General features: G+C 39.0%; 1 protein-coding gene across 1 annotated transcript in view; it reads left to right on the plus strand.

Annotated features, from left to right (window-relative positions):
- COL4A4 (collagen type IV alpha 4 chain) overlaps positions 1 to 16422 on the plus strand; it is a 58948-nt gene that overhangs the window by 28775 nt on the left and 13751 nt on the right. The window contains exons 19-37 of the mRNA XM_079315601.1: positions 116 to 220; positions 761 to 925; positions 1438 to 1530; positions 1858 to 2021; positions 3942 to 4014; positions 5284 to 5390; positions 5743 to 5926; positions 6522 to 6590; positions 6722 to 6826; positions 7250 to 7468; positions 8053 to 8214; positions 8848 to 9018; positions 10173 to 10316; positions 10684 to 10791; positions 11051 to 11229; positions 12297 to 12360; positions 12873 to 12947; positions 13082 to 13189; positions 13495 to 13602. Coding sequence (XP_079171727.1) covers positions 116 to 220; positions 761 to 925; positions 1438 to 1530; positions 1858 to 2021; positions 3942 to 4014; positions 5284 to 5390; positions 5743 to 5926; positions 6522 to 6590; positions 6722 to 6826; positions 7250 to 7468; positions 8053 to 8214; positions 8848 to 9018; positions 10173 to 10316; positions 10684 to 10791; positions 11051 to 11229; positions 12297 to 12360; positions 12873 to 12947; positions 13082 to 13189; positions 13495 to 13602 — 2403 coding nt within the window. The remainder of the gene's footprint in view (positions 1 to 115; positions 221 to 760; positions 926 to 1437; positions 1531 to 1857; positions 2022 to 3941; positions 4015 to 5283; positions 5391 to 5742; positions 5927 to 6521; positions 6591 to 6721; positions 6827 to 7249; positions 7469 to 8052; positions 8215 to 8847; positions 9019 to 10172; positions 10317 to 10683; positions 10792 to 11050; positions 11230 to 12296; positions 12361 to 12872; positions 12948 to 13081; positions 13190 to 13494; positions 13603 to 16422) is intronic.

Consider the following 16422-nt stretch of genomic DNA (forward strand, 5'->3'; position numbering starts at 1 on the left):
AATAATTTTACTCTTGTGTAGTTTCCAAATTATAATTTTGGTTGCAGTTTAATTTAGATATAAGATGTCAATTCCATAAGGTGTTCAGCTCACATGTGTCTGTAATTCTCTCTAGGTCCACGTGGAGATCCTGGATTTCCAGGTCCTGTTGGTGAAATGGGGTCAGTTGGACCAATTGGTCCTTCAGGCCTTCTAGGAAGACCAGGATATGATGGAGCAAGTAAGAGAACTAGAACATAAATGTGAGCTATACACCAGAAAGAAAGAAAACTGTTCTTTGTTCTTGCTTCATGAAAGGCACCAACTGTAAAGACTGTTCAGTAAAAATATTGACTCAGCACTTAATAGCCAGAAAAAGAAACAAAATGATCCAAGCAGAACATTAGGAATGACCAGAAAGACAGAAGACTAAGGAGAATGGTAACTACCATAGTAAACCCATGGTATAATTGTATCTGGAACATCTGAAATGTTCTCCATTTCAAAAAGATGTAAAGGGCTGTGCTGAGGATGGCTTTGCTCTGTGTGAGGAGCTGGAGTAACTGGGAAAAGAAATAATGGAGGGAACAAGGAAGAGCAGCATTTGAAGGTCTACAGCAGAAACCTATTTTCTTGTGCATCTTGAAAAACCTAAGGATTTGGATTCAAGCATTAGTTACATAGAAGCTGTTTTTCAAGACAGTCCTGAATGGTCTGGAGTTTCCTCCTTGACATCTCACATTAATGCTGTATGGGCTGTTTACCTTTCTTTTTTTTTCAGGTCTTCCTGGCCTACCAGGAGTAAGTGGGGCACCAGGACCTCAAGGTTTTCAAGGGGACCCTGGTTTGCCTGGAACAGGTGAATTAATCCCAGGAAGACCAGGATTTCCTGGACCACCAGGCCCACCAGGGCAGCCAGGAAGACAAGGCTTACCTGGACTACCCAGTAGGTTCAATAGAAATTTATATAACAAGAATATAATTCTGCAGATTAATTGATCCATTGCTTTTGTTGGTGTTACAAATAAAGAGAAATAAAAAGTGAATTTTGACAGCTATTTCAAAGTTTACATGAGATGTTGAAAACATGTATTTCCTATTAGCTACTGATCAGTGAGATTTCAAATTTTCATAGTTTTTGGAGTGATTTAAACACAGAGAAGTAACACACATATTAAAATCCTATTAAGAGTATACTACTTGAAGTTAAAAAAATACTGAGGAAGAAACCCAAACCAAGTTCTAAGTAGAAAAAAATAGCAGTGACAATGAGAAGCAAAATGCCAACATCAACTCAAGCCAAACTGTCTGTTGCAGTATAATCTATAAGCAACAACTTGTAAAGCATTTACTAAGATCTCTAACTTTTCATGTGAGAATAACGAGAGAAGGGAGAGGAGGACACATGGTAAGCTGTGAACCTGATTTATACTGGCTGGAAAATTTGTTTTTTCAAAGGTGTAATCTGTACTGACAGAGGGATTCCTGGAGAACCTGGAGCAAAAGGTCAGATAGGCCTTCCAGGAAGAAAAGGTGCAAAAGGAGAGAAGGGTAAGTTGGCTGGATAGCAACAATTTGAGTATGAAATCTTTGCCAGGAGTGTCAAATCTAAATGTGCAAGAAATTCATGGTAACTTGGAGAATGAGGCCCATCAAAATACAGAGTTGCACTGTTGGAACTGGGGCTTCTGAGTCAGCAGAGTACTGTTAGTGCAGAGATACTCAGCACTGTAAAGGCAGACTGATAATCCTCTCCAGGTGAGATAACATGAGATAGAACGGTTTGTGCACTATGCAGCAGAAAAGAAAAAGGGCAGCATTGCTCTTTGTGTATTAATTTTGCTAGTGTTTCAATGTAATTTTGACACTTTCATGTAGGAAGTCAAGGCTTCTGCTCATGCAGTGCTGGTCCTCCTGGTCCCCGTGGTGTGCAAGGACCTGCAGGTGCTCAAGGACGGAAAGGACAAATGGGATACCCTGGAAGACACGGGGAAAAGGGCGACCCAGGCTCGTCCGGTGCAGTGGGACTGCCAGGGCTCCCTGTGAGTAGTTTTCATGAGCTTCAGTAAACATCAAGTTACCTCTCAGCTCAGGAGGCATTTAAGCAGAATGGTGGAGAAAATGCCCTGCAAAACTATCTGGAACTTTTATCTACTTTAGCTTAATATAGTCTTGGGAAACAAGCTTTTACCTTTGGGAGCAGACTTACTTTCTTTAATGTGCTTCATATAGTTTATCTTGGTCCCCAGAGTGAGCAATAATTCAAACCACCACTTCATCTAACTGCTTTAGGAATACTCTATATGATAATTTATTGTCTTTGCTGTGATTTTGATCTGCTTTTTCTGGTCTGATACATGGAATGTACATCCAGGATGCTGCATACCAAAATGATGCTGAAAATAATGTGTTTTTTTATACACTCTCTTGTATGTGAGAGGGTTTTCTTTGAAAAAATGGGTAGATATACCCTGCTTTAAAACTGTTGCATTATGGTTATGTTTTTGAGTTGTTTTGAGGGGTATGTTTAGAAGGTTTTTGTGCCTTTTTTGTTGTTCTTGGTTGGGTTTTATTTTTTGAGATCTGTGTTTGTTTTAATAGCAGAACTGTTTATTCACAGAAGAAATTACTTTAAAATTTCCAGAGTGTATTTTTTCAAAAGAAAAAAAAGCAAACAAATCCATTGTGAGTCTGAGAGAAGGAGGTGGAAGGGCTCTCATTCACGTTCCAACCATTTCATTACAAGGTTTACATTTGCTCTTTTCTTTTCTTGGAATTCTATTACCTGAATGGTGTATGTGATATTCTGATGTTTTTGTTACTTTTGAGAGTATGTTTTAGCCCTTATGGCTCCAAAGCAAGGCTTGAAGCCTTCTCCTGAGCTTTGCTGTTTTTAGGTTACTAAATTGAGAAGCAAGGACAAAGTAATCACTTTGGAAGAAAATAATTCACTTCGATTCAGAAGTGCTTTGGTTTAATGGACCATTTTTCTGCTCTCTTTTCTTTCCAAATATTCCATTTTCTTTTCAGACACTAATAACTCATCACTGCCCACTTGAAGATCTGGACATTGTAACAAATAGTCACTTCTAGTTTCAGATACATTGTTTTTTAGAAGTCTGTTGCCTGATTTTAAATTGTCAATCACATTCTAAATTGTTTTTGCTCCACCTATTTTTAAGGGAAAGATCTTGAGTAACAGAGGAAGCTGCCTGAGTAATACACCAGTTTTTGTACCTTAGTGGCCTTTTACTTGTGTGTAAATTTCACATGGTTAAGTGTATTGATCCACATGTACTATTGCAAGATCAGACCTTAACCAATGATGACATGAAAATTGCACCCTACTTGGATAGCTGAAAGCAAAAATCAGCATAAAAATATAGAAAAGTTTTTCTTTTCCCCTCTAAACCTGTTGAGCCATATATTCATCTAAGAATATAATGTACCTAACCAGATGAATTTTTTTATTGGTGGCTTTTTGAGTTTTCATTTAGAAAAAAAAGCATCACTTACCTCATGCTGTGTTCCCTTCTGGAAGGACAGTCTTATCCAGCAGACATCACCCTCCAGAGATTCCCTTCCTCAGTGGATTGTGGGTTGAAATCTGTAGTGGGAAGAGTTAATGACTCATTTGTCTCTTGATATTCTTATGTTTGCAGTCCCACCTCTGTGAAGCCATGGGCCCAGTGCTTCCAGCATTACAATTTCTTGCAGTTGTGTATCTGTGCATGTGGCAGAGTTAGGCTGGAAGGGCCACGTGCCATTCACACACGTCTTTTTGACCATCAAAAGAGACAAGTGTGTCCTTTTAATTGGACTTTAATTGGTCTTTTTTTTTTTTTTTTTTTTTTTTTTTTTTGGGAAACCATGCAAGAGATAGATATCTAATTTTCCCTTAAATTCCCACTTTGATTCCTTGCTGGAAATAAGAGACAACTCTTTTCTTTGTCAATGATAAGGGGACTCCTGGTTTTGCTGGACAGCATGGGGAAAAAGGAGAGAAGGGAGATCCAGGAAGAGTTAGAATAAAAGGTAAACACATTTCACCATTAACCTTTCTGTTTTCTTATACAATGTCTAAGCAAAAGTGTGAAAAAAACCATGCATTTACTCTTTATTAAATCCATTAGCTCAGTAAGTTACTGAAATCTAGAGGGCATATATATCTAAACTGCTCTCTTAGTACCATCTCTTCTTGCTAAACACAAGATCAACACACAGTGTTTTGTCAGATTTTTCTCTATATTTGATCCATAAAACAGTTTTAACAGCATGTTATTAATGCCAACAAATGACTTTTCATGTCATGCAGTTGATATTTGGGGGTCTCCCAGAGATCTGTACTAAGCAGAATACAAATACTGTGAAATCATGAAGAAATATTATCGAACAGAAGCCACCTCCTGAAGTGTCATATACCAACATCACAGCTGTTATCTCAAATTAGGCCACCAACATCCTTCTTGGGAAAACCTCAGTCTGAATGACTATTCAAATTCCTCTTCCATTTCTAAAAATTACTCTTGACCAGGCATTGAAGAGAAACAATAGACCACCAGTTGCACAACTGGAATTATTTTAATTAAATAGATCAAAACCTCCCCACAGTTATGGTTATGATTTGCAAAAGCAAAAGAAACAGAGAACAATAAATTACAGCAATCTGATGGCAAAGCTTAGTTAGAAAGACTAAAATAGTTATTCACAAAATATTGTCCTTCTTATTCTTTATAAAAAGTTAGCTTAGCTTTGGATGCCTGTGGGTTTTTTACAGATGTTGGAGCAGGGGAAAACATTTGCTTCTATTTGCAAAGGATTTCTTGACACAGCAGAATGAGTCTTTGTGTTAAAACAGTTTTACTGTTCTTGATGCAGAAGTTACTTTTTCATAAATATTGTGCAAGAGAAATTAATGGTGGTGAAAAACCAAAAACCTTTGGGGATTATTGAAGCAAATATTCTGCATCATATGGCACTGCTGTATCCTGACTTCACTGAAATCAAGAATAAATCTGTGACCTGTTTCAATAGCAAAATATTTTAACTCTATGTATAGTATGGACAAAAGCCATGTTCCTGTGGTGCCTGTGAGCATGTCTTTTATGGAGACACCAAGTTGTTCCATCAGATATCTAACTACAAACTGCCTTCAAAAGCTTAAAATGCCCAAGGAATTTGAATTCAAGGACTGGGAAGTATCATGAAGATAGGATCAATGGTTACCCAGCATTCCTTAAACAGGAATAACTCCTCCTCCTAAAATTACTGTAAATATAATTTTTTCCCAAAAAATATTTTAAGGATTAAAAGGTGAAAGAGGACCTACTGGGCTTCAAGGATTTCCAGGCCAAAGAGGTTTTGATGGCAGAGATGGGGAACTAGGATTGCCAGGGGAAAAAGGAGCTGAGGTATGTTTGACTTCCCCAGACTTTTTCCATTTCAATTTACTTATTATCTCATAAAAAGTTATGAAAGTTTTTATCCATTAAAAAATTAGTTTCATGTAAGTATTACTGTTTGCTTTGGCATTCCTGATTATAATCTCTGCATATACTGTGTGCCAATATTACGAGGTCAGGAAACAAAAAATACATAGACCCCTTTGGCCCTATTACCTTTGAATATTTAAAAGTACTAATGTCACCCATGTAGTCTTTCCCTTGTGAAAGTGTTTCTCCAGGTAGTTCTATGCTTTTCCATAATCAAAGACAGGAGAGAAATTAACTCTTGTTACTTCTTACTGAGAATTTTTTATTTCAGGGTGAATCTGGAGTAGCAGTTCCAGGTGATAAAGGATTCCCTGGGCTCCCAGGAACTCCTGGGGTAAAAGGCCAGATGGGATTGCCTGGTTTGGGACTTCCTGGGCCTCCAGGAGCCAGAGGTAGCCCTGGAGACTTTGGTGATATGGGTAATCTTGGGCCACCTGGTCCAAAAGGCCAGAAAGGTAATTTTGAATGTCATGTTAAGAATGAAATAACAAAATACATGTTTGATGTTTGGTAGTGTCCATTATGGTTTAATATGTACTATATATTATATTAATGAATTGTTCTATATGTATGTCTATGTGTATAGATATAATGTTATTCATTTAGGCTGAAAATAATACTAATCTATAGGAAAACACAAATTATACTTAAAACTTAGTGTGGCTTTTGATTATAAAAAATGCTTAACAAAAAAAAATCGACACTGATATCTGTAGACAGAATTGAAATGAAAATATTACTTCTTTCTTGCAATAGAGGGTATTGTAAAACAAATTGCCATGACAATTTAAAAAAACTCTTTGTCTTTAAAAAATACAATTGCATTACAACAATTTGAAATATTACCAATGTTCTGTAGGAAGTATCAAGAAAAATATATTTTAAGATTCCCCCTCAAAACTTCAGTAATATGGAAATAACAATCTGCATAAACAGTCACTGCACGTTTTTACATGTGGTTGGGTAGTTCCCCAGAAATATTATAGTAAGTGTTCAGACTCCAGTTAATCTAAAATCAAATAAGTCAGTTTCTTCTCCCTCTTGCTTCAGGTGAAACTGTCTGCATTACATCACCATATCCTGGATATCCAGGTCCCCCAGGTTTTAAAGGTGTTCAAGGTAAGTTTATGCATAGGAGAATTTTTGATTTCTACTGAAATGGAGTTTTAAGTTGCTAATTAAAGAAAAGAGGCTGTCCTAAAAGGCTACACTATTTACAGCCTTTTTATGTACTTCCTTTTTATTTTCAGGACAGAAGGGTTTAAAAGGACTCCCTGGGCATCCTGGACCAACTGGCTTTGATGGGCAAAAAGGCTATCGAGGAAGGCCAGGAGCAGGAATCCCTGGACCAGAAGGTAAATTGTCTTTTTCCTAATTTGGGAGAGCTGCTGGTCAAGCTGTAATGCATACATACAGGGAAAGGTAAGGTAGGGCAGTGTAAAGTAGAATTGATTTGAAATGAATAGTTCAGTGTCCAGAGTGTCCAAACTGGACATGAGTGACAGTAGTCAAGAGAGATTCTGCCCCAAAGAAAACCCCTGTTGCTTCCCACAGGAATTACTTCCTTCAATCCTCATGCATCATTAGCTATAAATAAGAAACATGAAATTTAATTTATGGTTATATTTTTCTTTTCAAGGTGACAATTTAAATCTGGCTAAATTTGGACTAAAATATTTCACACAGTTTGGGGGTAGGGGGGGAAACAGAACAAAAAAAGCCCTGAACACCTCCTGAAATAATTAAGCTTTATGTGAATTTAAAAATCATATTTACAGGCTTTCGAGGCACAGCTGGTGATCCTGGTGATGAAGGTGAAAGAGGATCTACAATTGATGGCAAAAATGGCCTTCCAGGTCCACCTGGCATAGATGGTCAGAAAGGTCTTCCAGGTGACACCACTTACGGCCCTCCAGGAATCCCAGGCAACAGGGGACTGCCAGGACCCCCTGGTGCACAGGGAGCAAGGGGTAATCCAGGCATTCCTGGACTTCAAGGTATGGGCCAGTTTCTATGAAACACTTCTACATGTTCAAAGAACAAAATCTGAGCAAAGGTGCTCCTGGTTCAGAGAAAACTTCCTCTCACACAGATCCATAATGGTGACTGTGAATAGTACTCCCTGTTTTTACATTTACATGTTGCTGTTTGCTGCAGTAATGTCTCCACAGCACCACATTCTTCACATCCCATAGAGGATATAGCTGTTTCCTTTTATGGGTGTTTCTTTTGCCTGGCCCTAAGCAGATACTCCCATCCTCCAGTGCAGGGAACACCTATGGAGCTGAGCCAGCACTGTGCACCTAGTGCAGGCCAGTGAGCTACTCCCATTCTGCTCCTACACATCAGAAACTGCCTTCTGTGCCTATAAATGAGGGTTGGATTTGTATTTGTTACTTAAAGAAAGAAGTTCTCCACAACAGCCAATTCTAAATTGAAGAAAAGCATCACTTTTCACAAACTATGCAAAGACTAGTGGATAAGCAAGATACTACAGTAACCAAACATGTACATTTCAAAATTAAAACTAGGAATTTTGAGGGACAGTGAGTAATGGAATTAACAATGTTTTTTTCCCCAGGACAACCTGGCACCCCAGGATTTCCAGGTGTCAAAGGTTTTAGAGGCCCAGAAGGTGATGTAGGAGCACCAGGCTGTCCAGGCTTCCCTGGCTCTCCATGTGTCCCAGGCTTACCAGGACCACCTGGACTCAGAGGTGTCATGGGCCTGCCAGGACCTCAAGGTACACAACAGCCAGCAGGTTGCCTCAGCTCTAAGATTTGCACATGTTTTCTGCCAGATTGCATCACATGATTTTTGTGGCTGGCATGACAAATGTTTCCATGGGGGCTGTTCATTACTGGGGGTGTACATTATGTTTTGCACATTTCTTTAAACTCAATGAATGTAGACTGTGCATCTCAGGTGCATCTCAACATCCCTTCCCATGCTGTTCCTTAACTGGCCAAATCACAATGGGTTCACTATAAATAATAAACAAAGAGTTGTTTCCTATGAGTAACTTAACTGAGCTCTTGTCATTACTGTGATCCTTTTATCTTTCTTATTCTTCAATGGAAGTATTATTTAGGAAGAGCTAGGAGACACATCTATCAAAAGTATTTACAAATTAATAGGGATTTTTCACAGTGCTCTTATATTGTCTGTCACTAAAGAAATACAAGAAAACAAACATTCCAATTGAAAAATCTGGGCAGGGCCAGGACTCCAGCATAGTAAAGAAAAGATTTCAACTTATTTTGCTATGTTTGATGATCTTCAAATTTATACCAAATCTATCACTTTCTACTTTTTATACACAATTGCTTAACTTTTGCCTGCATTTACATACATAGATTAAAGCTCTCTTTGTCAGGCTTACCAGGCTTCAAAGGTCAGAGGGGAGACAGGGGCCTGGCTGGGCCACCTGGAATCAAAGGTCTCAAAGGCTCTTTGGGCTCACGAGGTCTCCCAGGTCCTCCAGGCTCACGAGGTCCCCCAGGACTTCCAGGCAATAAAGGACCCATTGGCTTCCCTGGAGAAACAGGTATGTTAAATATCCTGCAGACCACCTCACCTATAAGTTCTCTTGTAGAGGAAGCCCTTTTTACTGCTGTTAAGGTTAGGAACTACTTTGCACCTACCTCCCTTTCCAGCTTCAGGAATAAGACCGTAGCAGGGTAGAGTTAATAACCATAGAACAATCCCTTGTTCTTTCTCTTATGATAAAAATGAAGAGGTGAATATAGTTTGGTGCATCTTGGTACATGCTGGTGCTTTAGTTGTTTTACAACACTAATGTATTTCTATATAATATTTCCTAACTATTTGTAAAAGGCTGTAATATGCTATAATAAGAGCAATATGTTTAGGGTTAACAGAATCCCTTGGGTGGCAGTCTTGAGGGACAAATGAATCCAGGAAGGCTGAACATTCTTCAAAATAGAAATTTTTAAGGCATGGGAACAGGTCATCCTATGCACTAAAAGATGAGCCAGCAGGGAAGACAAGCAGCTGGGCTGAACAGAGTTTTGGCTGAACTCAGGAAAAAAGGGAGAGTGTGTGAAGTTTGGAAGAAGGGACAGGCAACTCAAGAAGACAAGGGTGTCTTAGGGTTATGGGGGGAGAAAATCAAAAGGCCTAAAGTTCAGCCAGAACTCAATCTGGCTACTGCTGTAAAAGACAATAAAAATACTTTTATAAGTACATTAGCAACAAAAGGATGGGTAAGGAGAATCTCCTTATTGGATGGGAGGGGGGGAAACATAGTTGTGTGACCAAGGATGAGGAAAAGGCTGAGGTACTTAATGCCTTCTTTGCCTCAGTGTTTAATGGCCAGCCCATGGTACCCTCTGGGTACCAGCCTCCTGAGCTGGAGGGCAGGGACAGGCAGCAGAACAAAGCCGCCATAATCCAGTAGCCACATGCAAGGCCTGGTGGTATAATAGGGATAATTGCTTTAGGAGTAAGGGTAGCCTAAATGTGAAGGTAGGAGAAGGCAATTTGCTTCAGTGGAATCTGGGTTTCAAGAGAACTTTGACTATGGCATGAAGCCATGCTCCAACTATTGGCTCTCTAGTTCTGCTGATTTCCTAAGAAGTACTTCTGAACATCCTGCTTTTGCTTTATACTACTCCTTAGAATATGACAGCAACAGTATAAGCAGACTTAACATCTAAATAAAGCATTTAATATTACCAGGAAGCAAAGGAATTCAAGGACCCCAAGGATTCCCAGGACTCCCAGGAATACAAGGCTCAATGGGAATCTTTGGTGTAAAAGGTGAAGCAGGAATAATGGGTCTACCTGGGCCTAGTGGAGAATGTGGAGATATGGGAATAAAAGGTTTGTAAAAATCCACTTCACTTTGTAGTTATATTGCTGCTATGATTAGTTTTGTTACTACTGTGTTAAAAATCTGTTTAATTTTTATAGGAAGGAGAATAATCATGTGCAATCACAAGCAGTTCAAAATTGCTGTCTTTCCTAATTTCACAATCTTTCCTAAATTCTTCTGATTTAACATCACCTGGGTTATGACTGAATTAACAAAAAAGCAAGGGAAGGATTGCAAATTCTGACAGCAGTGAGCCTGCTGGAAAAACTGAGAAGCCTTTGAAGGCTTTCTCTGTTAGGAAAGTCACCACTCAAAGTGATTTTCAGGATATGTCACTCGTGAGGATATATTTACATGCCATATGTTACTTCTAAGGTGAAAGGGGCCCCCCCGGAGACAGCGGCTGCATCAACCTCCGTCTTGAGAAAGGACAAATGGGGGACCCAGGGTTTCCTGGTGAGCATGGATCCAGAGGTGAAAGAGGTGCGTTCATAAATGAAAGCCCTGCATGCACACACGTTCCTCTGACATAAATCACTGGTGGTTTTCACAGTGTGAACTCAGGGCTGCAGTAACATCCAGCTACTATACCACGTTTACAGATTCCTAAACTGGCTACACAGTATCTTTGGATTATCACTGAGGCAGTACACCAAGAGTGAAAGCATTGCCATATTAAAAATCTGTGTCAAACACTGGCTTGACTTGATTGGTCATTATCTTGTTCTGCAATCAACTTCAGGTGAAAAAGGCAATACTGGTTTCAGAGGCACACGAGGATTTCCAGGGAAGAGTGGTGTTCCAGGACTGCCAGGTGACCAAGGTGACACTGGAGTGATGGGGTTTCCAGGATCACGGGGTTTGCCTGGACCAAAGGGCCTTCAAGGAATTACAGGTTTTCAAGGAGAACCAGGTGACCAGGTAAACAGAGTGGTAGTGAAGTGTCCTGGACTTTGCAGTTATCTCCTGCCCTTAAGAAATAAGACGAAGCATGCTTGTATTGTACTCACCCATCAGATCTTCCCTCTGGGAAGAGAGAGCCAGTGTAGTAGGAGCTGTAAATTCCCTAATGAAACACCTCTGTGCCTTGGTTACGTTTGAGCAGGAGCTGTGGCTGGAGTTAAGAAAGGATCTCTCTTAGCTGCTTGTTCTGATATAGTGCTTTTGACATGGTTGAAGTCCAGGCTCACTACACTAAATAGAGGGGAAAAAAACAGATGCACAGTCAAGTCTTTAACATTAACCTTAAGAACAGATTGACAAACCACTTATCAGATCATAACAGCAGCAGCACAATTATACAGGTAATAGGTAGCTGCTTCTTCATATCCTGCTGTGTCAAATGACCAAGGCATCAGACAAGACAAAGCAAGTGTTCTTTGCCCCAAGTAGAACCCAGGAAAGCAGTGTTGCTCAAGAGCAAATAGACAGAACCACACAAACATTCCATGCAAGGTATAAGTCTTCACTTCTCATATGCTGGGGAGGTAGACAGTGAAATTACATGAAGGAAAAAGCACAGTTGCTTTCTTGGTAAAGGGACATAATTCTACCTGCTTTGTTTAATTAAAATCATTTACTGATTAAAGAACATTATTCAAAAGGAAAAACAAGGAAATCTACATTTTTACTGTGACACCACAATAGTTCTGGTTAATGTTTACAGTAAATTTTGGGTAATATACAACAATATTGGAGATATATTTTATGGTACCTTTTAAAGCAAATTATTCAAGCCATCTGTGGGGAAATTAAGCTGTTTGAGCCAAGAATGAGAATAAGCTATAAAAGCATAAATTCAAAATTATTAGTAAGTCTAACCTACAGTTTCTTGTTGGTGGCCAGTGTTAGACATGTAACAAAGACAAGATTTTTTTTTATTGAGCTTAAGGCACAGTTTTGCTAGAGAACCAAATGTTCCTGCAGATCATTCCCACTACACATATCCTATGTCAAACATTTTTATTTTGTTTTTTAAAAAAAATCAGGGTGATGTTGGCTTACCAGGAAACCCTGGATATCCAGGACTGATTGGCCCCAAAGGATGTAAAGGTAATGACTTTATATAGATATGCTCTGAAAAGAGCAATATTGTTAGGATGTATGTGGGATAGATGGTGAAGACTCACTAGAAAATTATTTTCACTTCTGTCCTATTTTCCCATAAAACATGAATGTAATTAGGAACAAGTCTCACTTACCTGATGGTAGAAGTTGCATTTAAGTATATTCTTTTACAGCTTGTTCCTTTAAAAGTAGGTATTGCTATTTTAGAAGATAGATTCCTGTCAAATTTTATAGAACTTAAAAATTCCATCAAAACCACGTACAAATCCATTCTTATGGATATGGAAATTTTTTCAAATCAAATAAGAGAAAATGCAATCAAAGTGAACTGTGATAATTTGCATGTGCCAAAGCAATTTTCATTTTGTGTTCTCTTAGTCCCTTCTACAGCTGTTTATATCTATTAATGACTTTTGTGATCTTAAAAAAGTGTCCAGCTTTGCTTTTGTGGATGGAAAGGAGGCTTGTATAAAATGGAAGCCATTGTACCTCAACAGGCAAGAGAGGGGACCCAACTCCTCTGCTTGGTGCACACGGTCGGAAAGGGCCTCCAGGAGACCCAGGATTGCCAGGTACCTCTGTCTCCTTGGAGACAAAATTGGACTTAAAAATTTATTTTCTCTAAATTCTGTTAGCAGAGGGAGCTCTGCTCCCTGTCCATTTTGAGCTATTCATTTGAGTTTGGTTTTTTTTTTTCCCCTTTAAGGATTTAGTGGATTTCCAGGGGAGAAGGGTTTACCAGGTATCCAAGGACAGCCTGGAAGACCAGGATCCAAGGGTGACCCTGGGTATCCAGGGCCACCTGGATTGCCAGGTAATGCCAAAGTTTGAAAAACACTGCCATGGAATAGCTCAAAAGAGATATGATACTGAGAAGGCAGTTGAGGCATCTCTGTGAGGAGGCTGGAGAAATCAGAGATCATATGAAGGGGGGCACTAAAAGTTATTTCTGTACCTATAGCAGCAATTGTCTGCTCAGTCTCAGAGAGCAAGACTCATTAATTCTTCCTACATCCCCAAGCACTTTCACTGCTGTTAACACAGTATGCTGCTTAGCATGAGGGAAAAATCAACAGTATAATAGAATTGCATATTCATAGAGGTTTCTTTCACTTTCAGGAGCTACAGGTCCTCAAGGATTGCCAGGAGAACGTGGAGAAGATGGGAAACCTGGAATTTTGGGACCTCCAGGATTGCAAGGGTTGCCTGGATTCCAAGGCAGAAAAGGTAAACAGAATATCAAGTGCCATTCTAGTGGTAATGTGACAGTACCAGACATAAATACTCTTTCAGTAGTGAAAATGGAAATGGCCTAACTGTGGCTGTGATTTGGACTCTTTGGTCTCTTAAACTGTTAGAAGACTTAAGCCAGTGCTCATTACCGTTAAGAAGTAACATAAATGCTACTTAGGAAAATTGGGCTACAATCTAAAATGAGTAAGGAGGAAAGTAGAAACAGAGTCTGGCTTAGCTGATGTAACCAATAGCAAAATTTTAGGAATGAAAAAGGAGTATGCAGTAATTCAGTTGTTTCCCTTCTGTTATGCTGTGTTCTACATTTTCACCATGGAGTGCCACTGTTACTCTATAAACCCAGCAGGCTGCTATGATAGCTTTGTTTTCCAAATTTGTTTTTAATAAATTGTGATAACTTGAGTTGTATTTTATTGTTGGTTTTCTTGCTGCTTGTCTGATTTGGAGTATTTAGCAGAGCAGTATTCCTCCAAATCCTAATTTACACTTCTTGCAATTACTGTTGTGTTTAGATTGAATGTCAATTCATCTATACAATTGTTTTTTGTTGGAGAACATTATTAAGTTTTACTATGCTTAGAATTGAAATTTAAAGTTATTAATATTGCATAAAGAAAGTTATCAGCTCAGGATCCATCCTGTGTCTGTCATAACCAGTTCCCAAATTGGAAGAAGATTAGTGACCTACGTACAGAAACCACAGTAAAGTAGCACTTGAGGCTAAGAAATTTGGTTAGAGAGGACAATAGATCCACTTTTTCAAATTCAGCTCAAGGACAAATTGAGAAGGTTTCTTACAAATTACTGAAAATCCAAATGAAAAATGGAAACAATTTATGATTGCTTGCAGTAAATAAGCAGTGCTGATTTAAACTGTCATGACAGATTCCCTGCTGGTACATAATGTGCAAGAGAATATTTCAGTGTTGCACACATTTGCTGTAACAAAGGCTGAGATCTGCAGTGGCAGGGATGTCTGAAAGGGGTCAAAAAAAGAAAAAAAAGCATTCTTCTGCTAAAAACTTCTTCATAATTGATGGGCTTATTCCTTTTTGCCACAAGACTTCTTTACTATACTGTGCAGAAGTTATCCCAAGTCCTGCACACGTCCTGCAGAGGGAAAAGTTCAGTCCAAAAGGGCAATTCATTAGGGACTGAGTTGCCTGCTAAGCTGAGGATTTTATGTACTGCCAGCATAGCTGAAAAGAAGGTTAATACCTTTGAAACTATACCCAGTAATGAAAACTGACTGGCATTTGTATTCCAATTCAACTGGATATACAGATCTTGGTGCTGTTTTCAACAAGTGCTGGTGCAAGCATTAGAAATTAAATTAATAATTCACAGCTAAGTACATGATCTCGTTAGTCTCATTGGTTCTCAGTTACATTAAAGGTACTGTACCTGAACTTTGAGATTTTAAAGAAGTTCTAGATTAATAAAAAAAAGTTAAAATCATCTGTCAAAGCATAATCCCATTTTCTCTATTACAGTAGTTTTACTAGTTAAGGGCTTAGCCTGGCAAGCCTTACTTGTGTGAGTAATACTTGATGGAGCAAGTAATACACAGACCATCACCAGGAGGACTTGTGTGAGTAGGAGCTGAATTGGGCTGTATAACACAGAAATAGTGGTTCATGCTCAGGTCAGCCAATTCAGCTGTACCTAGAAATATGGGACCATAGCAATCCAAAAATCTAGAATTACAAGTGCTGATATTGTAATGGATTGTTGGCAAATGTGTCAAAAATTCCCTGGAAAGCAAGTAAAACCAAGCTATCAATCTTGCCTGAATGAGCCAAAGATCAAAAAAAGTTTAAAATGGTGACCTGGGGGCCAAAATTAGTTAGGAGTTCTTAATAATTTTAAAATACCACTGTTAAATTCCCCAAAAGCAACTCTTACAAAAATTTTAGAATGGGAACATATCCAAACCACAAGAAAGCTACAGAAAGCAGGAATGAAAGCTAGAATGTCATGAAAAGTTAAAGAGCAGTTAATTAAGGTCATAGAAGATATTACAGGTTGGATTACTAGTGTCCCATATTATGGATTACACAAAGGGTATATTACCAATGTTTTGCAGGTTTGCAAACAATTATCTAGATTTAAAATTTTTCCAGACTGGTGTTTGCTACACACTGGATTTTTTTTTCCAATTCATCCTTTGTTAAATTTTAACTAAAATAACTCCACAGTTTCTGAGAACAAAGCTATATGATTATATTTTTTTGTGCCTGCTAGAGAATTCTAGAGCTTTTTTTATACTTTCATTCTCAGATGACCATCTTTGAACTAGGGACACTTAAATTTGGCAGGTGAAGCAGTTGATGAAGGGAATTTGTGTTGCTGTTCCTAGAGCAATTCATCCTTGCCGAATTTGACCAGTTTATAAGCTTTAAGAAATATATCCATTCATATGTGCTTAAGGAGAGCAATAAATCCTCCCAAGATCCCTGCTCTGGATCCTTGGCAGGTTGATGAGCTGCAGGACATGCTGGGATCAAGCACAGGCACCCAACAGAGAACCTACATCATCTGTGCCAGGAAGGAGCCAGAGGAAAAGAGACAGACACACAGATAATTCAGACTTGTGGGAAAAACCTACTGCAAGTGGACCGGGAATCCTGCAGGGCAGGGAGAGGAATTAATGGGGAAGGAAAGGAGGCAGAGATGAGCAGCAGAAGTGGAATAGAGACAGGAACAAGCACTGACAGTATCATTCAGCTCCTTGATGATCAGCATCCCCCTCTGGAGCAAGAGGCATCCCAAGTCTGTTTCTCTCTCTGAAAC

The sequence above is a fragment of the Erithacus rubecula genome (genome assembly GCF_903797595.1).
Source record: "Erithacus rubecula genome assembly, chromosome: 11".
NCBI lineage: Eukaryota > Metazoa > Chordata > Aves > Passeriformes > Muscicapidae > Erithacus > Erithacus rubecula.